The sequence below is a fragment of the Xenopus tropicalis genome, chromosome 2 (assembly GCF_000004195.4).
Source record: "Xenopus tropicalis strain Nigerian chromosome 2, UCB_Xtro_10.0, whole genome shotgun sequence".
In the NCBI taxonomy this organism is placed as follows: Eukaryota; Metazoa; Chordata; class Amphibia; order Anura; family Pipidae; genus Xenopus; species Xenopus tropicalis.
The window spans coordinates 108,145,522-108,162,906 of record NC_030678.2 but is presented as its reverse complement, the minus strand read 5'-3'; the positions used below and the strand labels follow the sequence as shown (position 1 = coordinate 108,162,906).

Here is a 17,385-nt window from a genome sequence, read left to right as displayed (position 1 = left end):
AGCATTCAGGCAAAAGCATGTTTGCTTCAGTATATATTTATCATATGGTAGAAAAGGGTTGAAGCAAACAAACAGAGCAAGAAAATATCAGTTTTGCGTACAACTTTCGACTTTTTAGTAAAATGGGCAAATGTTAGTCTGTGCAGAAACCTACAGAAAACAAACAAGCAGAAAGTTTTTATTGCTCTAATAAAGTTAGAAAAATTAAGCAAATTAGTTTTTTTTAGGCTACTGGATAGGATAGCATTCATACTCAGTTGTGCCAAAGGGAACTCCACTTGCAGCTACAAAATGGCCACTGTCTTGCATAGTGGAACCTTTAAAACAGTACCTAATAACTCGAATGTAAAACTTCACCATTTAAAAGCTTGAGAGTTTCTATAGAAGTCAATGGAAGTTGTCCTAAGTCAAGCCATATTTTCAATTTGAGTTTTATTTGAGTTTGTAAACTCAAAAATTTGAAGTATTCAAGTATTTTTAATTGCACGAGTTTACCACATTAATAAATAGCCAAGCACTTGATATGCACATTTATTTGATTTAGAAGAACAAACTCATATTCAAAAACTCAAAAAAAATATAGGATACACATATAAAATATGAAACAAGACACTTGGCATAGCCATGTCATACAGTATCTCAAACAACTTCTAACACAATGAACAGACAGGTTTTTTATTTATAAGTAACTGTTAAATTGTAAGAAATTGTGTATCTTGGGTGCCATTATTTGTGATTAAATATATATATATATATATACAAGACAAAAAGGAGCACACCCTATAGAAATTCAAATGCCCAGGGTGCTGGCAAAAAAATATTATACAGACAGAGAGCCGCACACACAAGGACTTTGCAAAAAAATCACACTTTAATGTCACTTGGGGACTTGTATTTCTCATTAAAAGTGTGATTTTTTTGCAAAGTCCTTGTGTGTGCGGCTCTCTGTATATATATATATATATATATATGTATATATATATATATATGTGTGTGTTTGTGGCTCTATACATATTTATGTATCATACACTGTGTAGAGGGGAGTTCTACTGAGTCCTATAAACCAGTTGTTCAAGTTACATCCAAAGCCAAATCTCCATATCAAAGGGTTTTTCTGTGGATGGTGGTGGGACAGTACGTCTGCAAGAAGCCATAAAACTCAACAGTTACTAAGCAATGGGCAAGGTGTGGTTTTTATCAACCCCCATCTGATCAGTTGGTATGCAGGGGGCAGTGGCTGAAAGGTGTATAAATGTGGGCTGGACAGTGGTCAAGGGATCAACCTGGGAAAGGAACCTGGGGGAAGAACCTGGGAGGAGCACCGGGAGAACTGCATCAGAAGTGACCAGGCAGAATGTGAGACAGACCAGAGAGGAGGCCATGGCTAGAGAAAAGGAACCAGACTACCATGTTCTGTGTTTTTTGGTAGCTATGATGATGTAGACTTCGTTATTAATTTGTAGTTGTAAATAATGTAAATACATTTTGTTGTGTTAACTAATCTTTTAATTGTAACAACCCATTGATTTGCTACTTAATATATTAATTTTAATATACACTTATTGGTGTGGGTTATTTGTCTGCTTCTCAAAAGAACCAGAACCCTAGTAAGAGGGGTGATTATTAATATTATATTATTATATTATTATATAGTCAAAAATCTTACAAAATGCATTGGAAAGTGTTAGAGTATACCATAATCCCTGAATCAAATATTCCTTCCCACTGGCGCAGAGACTGATGTGAATGATGTATAATCTCAGTGAAGCTTGCTGAATATGACGGTGCTATATAAAATAAAGTATACTGATATTCAAACCAGAAAACTTTTGCTTGGGTGCAGTGTAGTCCTTTAGAGGGCAAGCATGATCAATTGGGATTATGCAATATAAAAAATGCAATATTTGCTACATTTCGAGTCAATTGTATCAACGAATCAGCTGGTAGCATTTGCTGGGCACTTGTTAAAGAAACACCTTATAGGCTGCTTGGGTTACCACAACTGGCCAGTCTTTGTGCCATTTATTACTTGCCCCATAATTCAATGATATTCAATCTCTTTTATATACATGAGCTCAGCAGAAGCATTGATTCCCATAAACATATAGGCAGATTTTAGAACACACCAGAGATTGCAAAATTCAACATCAAGCTATTTAATTAATTCCCTGGGAGAGAAGTCTAAAGCAGTGGCTTGGAGGGGATTAGCCTTAAGGCCAATAAAGGTGAGATTTGGGACAATGCTTATTTGGGCTCAAAAGAATTCTGGATGCTTAGTGTGAAGGTCAGATAGAGTGAGAATTTGTGGTACATGTTTTTGGAACTATGGTTGAAATGTTGATACAGCAATGTTTTCATATAACTGTCACTGTCAAAGGTTCAACAACTAAAGGGGACTTAAAGTGGAAAAGTCTTACAACCACTGCTGTATGATCAACTGAAGTAAACCAGCATTGTTCTTTCCTAACCAGACTCTAAGGGCTCTGGCACATGGGGGAGATTAGTCGCCCGTGACAAAACTCCCTGTAAGTCGCCGGCGGGATGGCACACGCGGCGGGGCGATTTCAGGAAATCGGCGAAAAAGACTCGCGAGTCTTTTTCGGCGATTTGAGCAAAATCGCGCCGCCGCGTCTGCCATCCCGCCGGCGACTTACATGTTCGCCGGTGGGATGGCAGGGGTAGGCAACTCGGGGAGATTAGTCGCCCGCGAACAGGGGGTTTTGTCGCGGGCGACTAATCTCCCCCGTGTGCCAGAGCCCTAAAAAACATGAGAAAGACAAAACCCCAGATATATCCAGATAAAGATAATAATAAAGATAATACTTGCACAGTTGAAGGTAAATCTCTACATAGATGAAAACATGTAACTGCATTGATTCTGAAAATAAACACTAACAAAATCATTTTTAGAATCAAAGGCACAATGCTAAATGTTCTTTTGATAAATATTAACATCAAATCCATGTCAGGGTCAAATGGGAATTTCTTAACATGTGTTTTGATTCTCCTTTGATTGTGAGAGTTGACAGATAGCCATTAGACACAAACAAAAGTGCTGGGGAACTCAGAGTCATATGTCATAACAGGTAACATTGAACAATGTGAGGTGTCACTGTCTGCCTGAGAGTTAATGATTAACATCACTTGTCTATACTTCCTGAGTGAAGATAAGAACTGTTTTATTGGAATGCGGCTATTAGTCTATTGGAATAAGGATACTGTGATCGAGAGATTAGATTTATACAAAAAAGCAATATAATGATGTAACAATACTTGGTTTGGGCAGGGGCATAACTGTAAAGGAAGCAGATCCTGCAACTGATAGGGGGCCCAGGAGGTATAGTGGGCCCAGTTGGCATGGAATGCTAAGCAGTGTCGGGAATGCTAAGCAGTGTCAATAAAAGTATTGAAAAAGTCCCATGAATGGTATAGGTGGGCCTCTAAATGATTTTGCTGTTTGCAAGTCCGCAAATTACACCACTGAGTTCTAGGTGCAATGAATATTTCTATTTAAGTTTCTGATTAAATTAAAGCTTAGAACTGTTACATATAATATTCAAATGCTGCAAGATGCTCTACTGCATGGTAAGTTTAATTTGAAACCTTGATTAAATAAAACATAAAGTTCATATTGTTGACTCTAGAAAAAAACTACAGTCAGTAAGAGACTTTGCAGCTTTTACATTCTCCTTTAGCATCTCAGGGCCAGAATATTATATGTAGAGTCTGTTTATGCTTCTGCTTTATCATGACTCCTAGAAGCAGAGAGATTTTGCATAGCGGTGATAGCACTGGCAAGGTCATTTAACTGTACATTCTGCTATAACTCATTGTTTTATCATCACTGATATCTCAACCAGGTATTCTACACCGATAGAAGATTCAGTGACACAGCAGGTAATAAATATACTGGCAAGGACGATACCAAGACAAGTGAGGACAAACCAGATTTAACTATTGGCTAGTTACATAATGATTTGTTTCTCTAATGGCAACCTAATGGAAAATATGCTATAAAGGAAAGATTTCAGTGAAATGGAACATAACGTTTGTGGCAGTTATACGAGTTCCTCTCCATTTCCTAACACTGTTATAAGCACATGAAATTGTGAGTTCCTTTCCATTTCCTTACACTGATATAAGCACATCAAATTTCTCAAAAAAAAAAAAAAAAGATACTTAATCATAAAGCGAATGAGAGAATCCTAAACATGATGGAGAGCTTGCTTGCTTGCAGTGGCACCACGTCTTTCTTTGTGATTACTGTGATTGATGGCAGGGATACAGATGTACAGATTTAGCCACCATAAAGTGCAGAGAAGCAGCTTTTCATTTCTCCTACCTGGCCTTTTACTTTAACTTAGTTAGATAACCAAGGGTGCCTTTTCCTTTGCTGGAGCATATTTAGGGCTCTTTTTGAGTAACTTTGTGTATATACCTGTATGCATTTCAGGATCTGGCCATACATTTAAAGTGATTTATGATACTGTTGCCTTATTTTTCTACTTAATTTAAAACAATGCAGAGTAAGCAGTGCCTCCTTCTCCAAACAAACATCATTTTATATGCAATATGCATGTCTGCAGTTTGTGGGCATCCTGTGTATGCTGAAAGCATTGATCCTCATTAATAAAAATACATCTGTTAAGCAGGGAATTTTGCAATAGGTAAGAAACAAATTTCTTTGCAGAAATGATGCCCATGCAAATCAATTGATGCCCATAGTGTAACTGTATCTCCAGTGATGATTTTCTAGCTGCAGGCTGCCTGTAGCCCTGGGACTGTCCTGCCAAGCATTTTGAGTGACTTGTATCTAACTACTTTAGTTTGAACCTTGGCCAAGTAGTGTACCTTGTTGACCCATGTATAACCACATTTATGTTATACTTTATCTCAAAGTTGCTAATAAAGAAATACCCAGCTTCCTTTTCAAATTGTATACACCAGATAATTATTTCAGACAAATCTTGTATATGATAAACAAAAACAGCTTTACCTCTTGAGCTCTGGGTATTATACTGTATATCAGTGCCATGGATGAGACAACAGGTACTCATGGAACAGGCATGTCTGTTTGTGGGATCTGTGAGTGCCTGCTGTTTTATCCATGGTATGTTCCTTCTCGAGCAATAGGTCTGGAGCAAGTGCACCTGGACCCCACGTGTCTTTTAGTGAGATACTTTACTTTGAAGGATTATACACTGAAATATTTATAATATGGTCTTTGAATCATATATCAATGACCTAGTATGAGCTTTCAAGCAAAGACTAAGTATATACTGTAATTTTTATGCAAAGAAACTGAATCAAACTTTGGTATTTTTACTGCTGTTAACAGTCTTTTAACCCTGTATAATACAACTGCACTTCAGGATGTTTCTCAAATTGAAATTGTTATGTGTTCATAAACATGCTCTGCTTTTAAATTCAGTTTGTAAATTATTAAAGGCTTTGAAGTGTTTTATTATAAAGTCTCTCCAGGTGCCATTTTACCTTCCCTAGGAGAAGCTGCCAAAGCATACAGTAAAGTGCAACACTAATTGTGAACATATTGTTTTGTAAATTAATGTGAAGTGATGCAGGATTAAGTTTCAATTAGACCAATAAACCTAGTTTAATGTTAATAAAAAAACAAAAAACAAATATTGTTAGCTAATATAACAACACATAGAAGTAAAACATTAGGAATAGAAGTAACAGCTTTTTAATTTGTTTTTAAATAAACTGAGCTAAAGTATTAAAGGCTCAGCTTTTAAAACCAATATGGGATTCCAAGTAAGATATGATTGCTAAACAACAGAAACAGAAAATGCATGAACATGCTTTTAAGTGCTTTAAGGAAAACAATTACTGTTGGACCACCAAATGTCTTGCTATAAACAGGAAAGGGATGAGTAATATTGCCTCAAAGAGGAAAAACACAGCAAAATCAAACGTTTCTCAGTCAGTTTAACACACTTAAGCCATAAGTATAAATATGTAGTGGAGGGGATGTGTATTAACTTCCTTACTGTGTAAAGTATAATGCCAATTATTTTGAAAATAATCATGGTCATTTTTATTAAAAGAATTATAGTAACATTTCAGAACATCAAGCATTTTTTGTTTGACACTTAAATACAAAGGATAAGTATCTAGTTAGAAAGCACAGATTTTCATTTTTGTCAGGCTTGTAGCTGAGTAAAACTGACACACAACGTTATTTCCAAGTAGAGAGAAATTTACAGTGGCAGTAATATAACTACAAAGTATTTAAATAGTGGCTTTGTTTACTTCCTGACAATAGTGAGAAATGAGCATACACCACTCTAGTTATGGTGAGAGAAGTCACCTTCATGCTCTCAGTGCACTGTACTTCGACTGCCTTTAAACATACACCCAACTCCCACTTTACTTTAAACACAATTTCACTTGACACTTTGTCTCCTCCAGTACAATTTTCCAACTCAAACCTAATCTTTTAGTATATAGCCATCTTCCCATATCCCACTCATTTTTTGTCATCAAAGTTTGTATTTCTGTCTGGTTATTAGAGATGTAGCGAACTGTTCGCCGGAGAACTAATTCGCACAAAATCGGGTGTTCGCAAGTTCGCGAACTTTTAGCGATGTTTGCAATTTTGGGTTCGCCTTAGCTGGAGCCAAATTTTGACCTCTCATCCCAGAGCCAGCAGATACATGGCAGCCAATCAGGCAGCTCTCCCTCCTGGACCACCCCGGACCACTCCCTTCCATATATAAACCGAAGCCCAGCAGCCATTTTACATTCTGCCTGTGTGTGCTTGATGAGTTAGCATAGGGAGAGAGCTGTGCAGGGGTTTGAGGGACAGTTTAGGTAGCTTTGCTGACTAGTAATCTACTTTCTACTGCTCTGTATGTAGCTGCTGTGGGCAGCTGTCCTGCTGATCATCTGCTGTAACCCAATAGTCCTTGTAAGGACTGCATTTATTTTCTGATTACTGTTACTGTGTGTGTTGGAGACAGGTGTGCTGCTCCGAGCAGTGCACTAAGCACCAACCACACATTCACATCATTTTTTTTTTATTTGTGTTTTTTTACTTTGCTACTGTAATTTATAGAGCCCAGTGCTATTAGTCTAGCTGTGCTGGGGACTGGTGTGCTGCTCCTAGTAGTTCACCCCCAGCACCAACCAGAGATCACTTTTTTTTTATTATTAATTTTTTTTTTTTTAATTTAACTTACTGTTCTTTAATGTGTCCAGTGCTGTTTGCTGTTACACATAGTAGTGACATTGCATTGCAATAAAATCACCTGAGCGATGTTTTTCCACCAGCAATAATATATTCCGTATCCACTACTGCGGCGTTTTGTCTTTGTGTGTGAACCGGCTGTAACCTTTACACGACTTGATTGGCATGTAGACGCCGGACATTTTAAAGCAGTTTATTACACAAGTTTAGAAATGTAGTGTGATTTCTGCCTTTTACAGCACAAAACGCAACTCTGTGTCAACAACATATTTTTCAGACAAATTTTTGCCCTTGATCCCCCTCCTGCATGCCACTGTCCAGGTCGTGGCACCCTTTAAAAAACTTTAAAATCAGTTTTCTGGCCAGAAATGGCTTTTCTAGTTTTTAAAGTTCGCCTTCCCATTGAAGTCTGTGGGGTTCGCAAAGTTCGCAAAAGTTCGCACTTTTTGGCGGAAGTTCGTGAACGGGTTCGCGAACTTTTTTTGTGAGGTTCGCTACATCTCTACTGGTTATAGGTATATATGTTTTTTATAAAGTAGTAATCGGGTTAGTACTAGATTTCTACTAGATTTACTACTATTTTCAACTTTGGCCAAGTGGAGTCCAAGTGAATAATGAAGTTTAAAAATGTATTTTTCAAGATTAAAGCAAAAGTAAACCCTCAGAAACCCTCCAAACATTAAGTGCTATATTACTTTCTCCAGAAAACAAACCTCAGAATGGTGCTTCTCTACTCTCCTGTGAGATTAGCAACTTCCAAGATTCCTGATTTCAAAACAGCATATCAGTACCAAAAAGTGCGAACTTTGCGAACCCCATAGACTTCAATGGGAAGGCGAACTTTAAAACCTAGAAAAGCCATTTCAGGCCAGAAAACTGATTTTAAAGTTTTTTAAAGGGTGCCACGACCTGGACAGTGACATGCAGGAGGGGGATCAAGGGCAAAAATTTCCCTGAAAAATACGTTGTTGACACAGCGTTGCGTTTTGTGCTGTAAAGGGCAGAAATCACACTACATTTCTAAACTTGTGTAATAAACTGCTTTAAAACGTCCAGCGTCTACATGCCAATCAAGTCGTGTAAAGGTTATGGCCGGTTCACACGCACAGTAGTGGATACGGAATATATTATTGCTGGTGGAAAAACATCGCTCAGGTGATTTTATTGCAATGCAATGGCACTACTATGTGTAACGTGTTTGGTGCACTACTATGAATAACAGTAAACAGCACTGGACACGTTAAAGAACAGTAAATTTAAAAAACAAATAAAATTAATAATAAAAAAAAAGTGATCTCTGGTTGGTGCTGGGGGTGAACTACTAGGAGCAGCACACTAGACCCCAACACAGCTAGACTAATAGCACTGGGCTCTATAAATTACAGTAGCAAAGTAAAAAAACACAAATAAAAAAAAATGATGTGAATGTGTGGTTGGTGCTTAGTGCACTACTATGAGCAGCACACCTGTCTCCAACACACACAGACGGAGCTGCAGTACACAATGAAAAGAAGAGTAACAGTAATCAGAAAATAAAAGCAGTCCTTACAAGGACTATTGGGTTACAGCAGATGAGATCGGCAGGACAGCTGCCCACAGCAGCTACATACAGAACAGTAGAAAGTAGATTACTAGTCAGCAAAGCTACCTAAACTGTCCCTCAAACCCCTGCACAGCTCTCTCCCTATGCTAACTCATCAAGCACACACAGGCAGAATGTAAAATGGCTGCTGGGCTTCGGTTTATATATGGAAGGGAGTGGTCCGGGGGTGGTCCAGGAGGGAGAGCTGCCTGATTGGCTGCCATGTATCTGCTGGCTCTGGGGTGAGAGGTCAAAATTTGGCTCCAGCTAAGGCGAACCCAAAATTGCGAACTTCGCTAAAAGTTTGCGAACTTGCAAACACCCGATTTTCGTGCGAATTAGTTCTCCGGTGAACAGTTTGCTACATCTTTAGTCACACGTTGAGTTTTTTTTCTGAGAGAAACACTACATGTAGTAATCACTATAGAACTTTAACAATAAGTGTGTTAACAATATTGCACTAGGTCAGGGGTGGGCAAACTTTTTGGCTCACGGGCCACATTTACTCACCCCCGGGCCGGACCGGGCCAGGGCGGGCAGGGCCAGGCCAGCGTTACGCCCCCTTCGTCTCTTTAATTCCGGCCCGCCAATGACACCAAGTCACGCATGATGAGACTTGGCGTCGTCGGCGGGCCAAGGGGCCAGATGTGGCCCGCGGGCCGTAGTTTGCCCACCCCTGCACTAGGTTCTGTTATTTGTTTTTTTTTTCATAGCCTGTGGGGCTGATTTGTGTATTGTCTTGAATTGGGAGTCCAAGTAGAGTTTGTAATTCGCAGAAGTAGTACAGCTATGGAACCTGCTATATGGAAACCCAGATTATGCAAAGGCCATCTCCCACAGATTCCATTTTAACAAAATAATTCAGATTTTTAAAAAGTATTTCCTTTTCTCTGTAATAATAAAAAAGTACCTTGTACTTGATCCCAACTAAGATATCATTAATCCTTATTGGAGGCAAAACAATGCTGTTGGGTTTTTATTTAATGTTAAGGTGAACTTCAGGAAAACCCCAGACCAAACATTCTGGATAACAGGTCCCATACCTGTACTATCATTTTTGTAAATGGTAACTGAAAGAATCACAGGAATCAAAAGATGTATGGCTAGATCGGTATTTACAATGCCTATTTACCTCAATGGAACATGGAAAAGCCTTCTTACAATTATGTCCAGAAACATTAGCTAAATCAGAGCAAACTAAGTGACCTTAATATGGACAGGAATAAACAGGAGATTATGTGCAGCAAAAATAATTCAAAGGATTTTTTTTTACAAAAAGAAATGCTATGATAACCTTATATTAATTTGCTGCTCATATTATTGCTTATCCATTTAATGATATGTTATTTCATTCCATCTAGCACTGACATTATCTTTTTCTGTTTCCATTATCTAGACTGAAAAGCAACAGATCTGGGCTTTTTAAAAGAAGAATAACTTGCAAACATTAAAGCTGGTAAATACATACAAATTAGAAAGAAAAAATAAAATTACCTGCAGAAGTTTCCACCTGGTATTCAAGTCTTCAAGTCTACTAAAATTATAAGGGGACAGCTGGATAACAGTCGAATCAAACTGATGGGCAAGATCATTGACTTGGTTTACATTGTTCTTTATTGGGGCAATTTCTGCTTTGAAAGTCTAAAAAAAATAGAGATACAGGTTTTAGCATGGCTTTAAGAAACAATGAACTATTTCTTTTATTTCTTAATTTTCAGCAATGTACAAGCAGAATATGCTCTGCCATTATTCAGTGCTCATTAATTGCTATCTTAAGTCGGTAAACAGGCATTAATGACTTGTGCAATATAAATAAGCATCTTGCTTCTTTTTTACATTGTCTGTTTCACTTGACTTGTCTCTTCTTCTTCCTCTGATTTAAAATATAACAATAATTAGCAATGACATATTAACTGTTTTACCATAATAGAACAAATCTACCACTACCAATTACCCTTGTATCATTTGCTATAATCTATCTTTAAGGAGTTTTCACTGGGGAATAGTTAGTAAGCTAAAGAACATAGGCTACAATGATTCTCATGCACCTGGGAGTGAGGTTTCACCATCTGGATGGCAAAAATTGAACTAAAGTATAAAACTAATAGGCTGCTCATTAACCTAACTAGCCTGGATCTAGTACCTCCCTGAGCCAAACACATTTCCGACTAAACAGCAGATTTCACCCTACCTAAAGACTGAAGCAACTATCTATCTGAACTACTCAGCAAGAAACCCCTTGTAGGCAGCTATAGAATTACATTTATATGATTAGAGAGAAGCAAGCGGTTTGAATTCCCTCCACAGAATAATAAATGACTATAAAATATATATATATGATACTTTGACAGTAATGGTTAATGATAACATAACTATGCACCATATGCCACTGCTTCTCTGTCACTTTGCTGCATTAAATTAGGATGATCAAAACTGTTTTTTAAATGAACCTTATGCATAGTGATGTGGCTGCTGCTGAGCCTGGTTCCAGCTTGGTCTTTTTGGTGGGCCTGACACTGACTTTGTAGGAAGTGTAGAGATTTATATCAAAATAAAATGCCAGTCTTTCCAATATAATCCAAGCAACGTGTTTACTATTTGTGCCAGCACCATTTACTACAACTCATTTCATTAGTATTGATGAGAGAGCAGTCCTACCTGTTAATCATGATGTAATTTACATGTTTGCCATAAGCAATTATGATATGATGATACGTACATGGACTATATGACACAGCAAATTTTCTGCACTGTTGTGGCATTATAGACAAAAACTTTGTACCATCTAATGTCCTGGACCTTTGTTTTAAATTATAAAATAACCTAAATACAGTAGCTAGACTCTAACATAATAGTAGGAGACCATCAAAAGATAATTAACTTTTGGGTTAAAAGTTTAGGTTTTGTTGGGGACGCAGACTCTGATGCCGCTTGTCCTTGACTTCCTGGTGTACTTGTCCTGTGGAAATGCATGTGGGCAGCGTTTGGGATAGGCAGTTGTGTGGGATTTAACTACTATTAACTTGCACAGCATGTGGATTTTTATATGCTCTGTCAGATATATTTTAGCAATGCCATGTCTTGGTGCATTGTGCTACCGTGCCTGTTTGATATTCCCACAGTCTTGTCAGTATGTGACTAAATCTAACTCAAACATCCTAAAAAACATGGCTTGTCAGTATAGTGACATAGAGAATATAATTGCTGCACTTTTGAATTAAATCTGTCTTATTTTAAGCATGTACCGACACACAGTAACATCATTTTTAAATAAATGTTATTGACCTTTATAATTAAAAAGTTCCTTATTAAGTGCTACTGACATTCAGGCCAAACCCTAGAACCTCATGTTAATTAGGAACTTATATTGTGGAAACCAAATGGCAAACAATTATGATTCCTGAATATACTCACAAAAAGGAAAGCTATTAGCAAGGGACAACTCCTTTTTGCCTTTTATTACATGGGTAAAAGTAGAAATTGTTTTATTATAAAATTTGCATTTTTCCTGTATTATCTTTATGAAAAACAAAACAAACAAAAAGAATAGTAACAGCATGCACAATTTGATTTGCATGGCATGTTTAACATTGGATAATACTGATTTGTGGATTAGTACACCACTACTTGTAGTCCTCTTATCAAATTTTCTTTATAATCATACATAATCTGGTTCAGCTCTTTGACCTTCTGGAAGAACCTAGTAAGGAGGGATGGGCTAATGTGATGTCTTTGGTATGGTGACCAGAATATCTAGAGGGGCCAATGGGAAGGGCTGGAAACAACAGACAGAATTAGAGTAGGAGAAACTCTACCAACTGCTTATGCAATTTAACATCATTCTAAAGAATTTAGGGGATACTGTCTGTGAAACTAATCACTATTGGTAATTTTTAACTTTATTTATGAGAAAAAAACAGGAAGAACAAACCTAATTCCATTTGTTCAGTCAAGAAAAATGTTTTTTTTTACAGAACACAGCAATTACTGGACAATTAATGATACAGTACCAAGGTTTGAAACAGTTAACAAATCAATTTCTTACTTCACTGCCAATTTGTCTGTTTTCCAAACTGCCAAGGCAGATTTGGCTCAGGTGAAAAGTGCTCACTTCCTTTATTTAAATAAAAGAAGAAGAACTGTTGCTGGAGATGTGAACTAGTATGACTTGCACTGGCATGCTGGCTGTTTCGCTTTAATAAAGACTAACAAGACTTGCTAAGACTAATAGCCACGCAAACAATGCAGCCCACCCAGCTGAATTTTATAAAACAATAAAAAAATCATAGATTTATTAAGTGTCTTATTAAAAAATGGATAATTTGTGACTGTACCTCACAATGTGGTTAACCACATATGACATTAATACTAAACTGAAGTTCAGGGTAAGGAGGAGTAAGAACCTTAAGAGCTAATACATAAAGGTAAATATATTAGAAAGCACTAGTGATGAGCAAATTTTTATTGCCAGGCATGGATTCACTGAAAAATTATGCCTTTCACCATTGGCAAATTTTTTCATGAAACTGCTGGAAAAATTTGCTGCAAGAAAAAAAAAGTGAGGAAAAAGTAAAAAAAAAAAGTAATGGAGGCATCAAATAAGTCACAATCGCATAAAAAAAAGTTGTGGTCACATCAAATAAGTCGCATTCATGTCAAAAAAGTCGCAACTGCATCAAATTAGCTACAATCGGGTTAAACAAGTTGATAAAGAAAGTTGCATGTCAAAAAAGTTCACAAATTTTTTTAGCGGTTTCTCAAATTTTTCGCAAAGTAAAACAGGACAGGTTCTTTCATCACTAGAAGGCACTGCTGTGAAACAGAAAGTCACCTGAGTGCATAGAGACAATAATAGCACAGTTTGAACCAACAGAACCAACAGATTAGGCACAGATTAGTTAAAAATAGCATACATTTACCCCTGCATATGCCCCAGTGATCTATGAAATGTCAACAGAGCTCATTTACAAAAAGTAAGAGGTGTGCCAATTAAGGGGTCATATTTACAAACAAGGGCAGAAAAACGTGGTTACAGCATTAAAAATTCAAAACACTTTATTGTCCCTACAGCATTAAAAGCACAGGAGAGATACCATTCCAAGAGACATCCTCGCCACCATAGCTTGTGCAGTCATGTACACCTTTAGACAAGGGTAAAATCTTGACTACTTGCTACCTGTCTCAGAGAGTTATGCAACTCAGTCAGCCTACATACCCTAATCCCCAAGACTAATGTAAGATTTGATATAATGTATGTATGTATGTATATCTTTGTATATCTTTACAAAATAATATTAATATTAATAATATTAATAATAATATGATTCACCCCTCTTACTAGTGTTTGAGAAGCAGACAATTAATCCACACCAATAAGTCTATATTAAAGGAAATATATTGAATAATAAATCAAGCGATTGTTACAATTAACTGATTGAACAAAAACAATATTTATTACATATAAGCTACCCGGAAAACAGTTTTTTCTAATAAGCCTACATTACCCATAAGACATGGTGGATATAAACCCATACATACATATTAAAATAATGTAAAACCAAGATGTTCATTTCTTACACTAAGGTTAGATTTGTATTTGTTTTCTAACTTGACCTAAAGTCATTGCTAGGGGATGTTTTGCTGGTTGTAATTTGTCAAAATCTGCTGCTTCATAGATAAGTAGGGCATAGTTATAAGCCTGTGATAGTTTCAACTGGTGATAGCTTAGTGGTAGAGCAGGGGACTGGAAAGGTTAGTGGCAGTCCTGTCAGTGTTGGTTCGGTTCCAGCTCGATGGCTGAACCACATTTGTTCTCCCCCCCGGGTGCAAAAATAATGTCACCCTGGCCAATAAAAAGGATGCTTGATGCCAATGTTATTAATATGGAGGAAAGATAAAAATATTGAAAGGCTGGTCTTCTTTTCCAGAAAAGTTAGCAACCCTATTCTATGCACATATGTTTGTATCTGCATTTGGCCTATGGTGGTACGTCTACTACGTGTATGTTGCAGGGCTGCATTGACTGAATGGAAATGTAATTGCTATCAGGGCAGCATTTCTGGATAGATTTTCCAGACGTGTATATGAATTTTCAAGTAATCTGGTTAGAAGCAACAGGCATTGAAAAAACAGAACATAAAGAGAGGCCCTAATCACCCAGGCTAATGTAAGATATAATATAAATAATAATATTATTCACCGCTCTTACTAGGGTTAAGGTTCTTTTGACAAGCAGACAATTAATCCACAGCAATAAGTCTATATTAAGGGGAATATACTGAATTATAAATCAAGTGATTGTTACAATTAGGTGATTGAACTGAAACAATATTTACATTGTTTACAATTAACGCCTTTACAATTTCTGGCCTCAAAAGGCGTATAAACTCAACATGGTATAAATTGAATTAAACTTGATCATTGTTGTATTTATAAAATATAACAATAATGCTTGAATCATTTGTATGAAAATTTCATACACTCCCAAATTTTTTGAGTTGAAAGTGTTGTTAAAACTCAAAAAATTTCGAGTTTTACCGGACGTTGATGAGCTCTATATGAACCTATTTACATGATTCTGTCATGCCCACTAATGCAGGTCTGCAGAAATATTCTTATATTCCATACTTTTATAAATGTCTGTTTTAATTGTAATGTTTTTGTTAATAACAATATTTTCAACCTGCAACCTATTTTATTTTCAAAGGATGACTAAGATTTAGGGTTTGGTATTTTTTTGGATTATTATTTTGGTTATTAATATACCATACTTTATTATTTCTATAATGAATGCTGGAAGATACATATTAAGAGTCACACTGGTGGTAATATGATAAAATTGTTCTTTACAGGCCTTTACACTTCAGTAATGAAAGAAGAAATAACCAGCCACTCTTGTTTGTTGGTCATACCTCCAAATAAATCCACCAGGCTGAGCTGGTTCCAGTCATCACATAATGACTGTGTATGCCAATAAGAGTCCCTGAACCTCTCTGTCAAGTATTATTTTTGCATATACAGGAAATTAGAATGAGATGACTGGGACCAGCTCAGCTTGGTGAATTGGACCTAAAATACCAAATGGCATAAGATGTAGTTACATTTAAAAAAATATGTTATGTTTATTTTATTGCATTTACTTCCAGTCTTGCTTATTCTAGCTATCTGTATATATTAAAATGTGGCTTAATCTGTGTTTCCAAACCTCTAATTATTAAGAAACTTTCAGCCAGGGGTGACACGAAAGGGTAGTTTGATACTGTCAATATATGCAATACATTCCCTCTTTCTCATTTAAATCAATACTGCAAACAAGATGAAACAGTTATGTGCTGATTTAAGTTAGTCAAGCAATTCAGTTTTCATTCCATTTTTTCTTTGATAAGTTCTGAGGACTTGTTTAAGCCAAATCAAATTAACATAAATAAAAAATGTTTCAATACAATTTACATTCACTTTACCATGTACATTATTTTCAGGCAGAAACGAGAACTTTTTAATGCTAGTGCCCTTTTAACTCCAAAATATAGACATTGTACTGCAAAGTTATAAGTATATTAAGGTCACTTTGGAATATACAGTCTTTGCCCTTACATTTTCTTCTTAGCAGCTATAATGCAAAGCACAAAAACCATTTACATTGCAATACTAAGAGACACACCTCTGCAGTCTAGATACAGTGTTCCCAGTAGAGCCACTATATCTCAATTTTATCTTTCAGTGTATTCAAAATTCAGCTGAGATTGCTTCATCTTTTGCAGTTTTTATTAAATATTCTTTAAATGTTAAACTATAGAGAAAATACATGGTATGCCCTTCACATTTGTTCCTACATGCTTCAAGCGGATTGAACTCTTGCTTTATTAATAGTAATTGTGGTCTGGCAGATATCTGTTGAATATCACACATGCAACAGTAGTTGTAATTCTAGTAATCTGGGTAGTCCCTGAGGCCTGTGTCATGCACTGGATTGGTTACTACTACTGAACTGGTTTAATGAGAGTTCAGAAGACATAAGGAGGTCTAAGGATTCTTATCTGTTTCAATGTATCTTTATATAGTTTATTTTTTCTTAGATCAAACAAAGCAAATACAGGTATGAAGATATTATCCAGGATGCCTGTGTTTTCAGGAAAAGGAACATTTTTTTGTAAATTGGATCACCTCAAGTCTACTAAAAACATTTAGACATTAAATAAACCCAGTAGGATTGTTTTACCACCAATATGAATTTATACAGCCTAGTTACCATTAATTTCAAGGTACTGTTTTATTATTACAGAGAAAAAGGAAATCATTTTTAAAAATTTGAATTATTTGCTTAAAATGGGAGATAGAATTACCATCAATTGGAGTTTCTAGATAATGGGTTTTTGGATAAGGGATCCCATACACGTACTGACAAACATATCAGTAGGACATTGTGCTGCACTGATCTTCACAGAATAACGTAATAATTCCTGAATACTAAAGGAAGACAGGGTGGAGAAAACAAGAATAAAAAGGTAGGCAATAGGGATAGAGAGGAAAAGAATCATGGGGACCCCTGTCTTTTCTCATACTCCAACTGAGTATGGGGGAGGGTTCCACAAAA

The 17,385-nt window shown here is 36.5% G+C and overlaps 1 protein-coding gene across 3 annotated transcripts in view; it reads right to left on the bottom strand.

The window, feature by feature from the left end:
* dmd.3 (LOC105946662) overlaps nucleotides 1-17,385 on the bottom strand; it is a 1,093,908-nt gene that overhangs the window by 247,536 nt on the left and 828,987 nt on the right. For all 3 annotated transcript variants that reach the window (XM_031897001.1, XM_031896997.1, XM_031896998.1), the window contains one exon: nucleotides 10,287-10,433. In XM_031897001.1, the coding sequence (XP_031752861.1) occupies nucleotides 10,287-10,433 (147 nt within the window). The remainder of the gene's footprint in view (nucleotides 1-10,286; nucleotides 10,434-17,385) is intronic.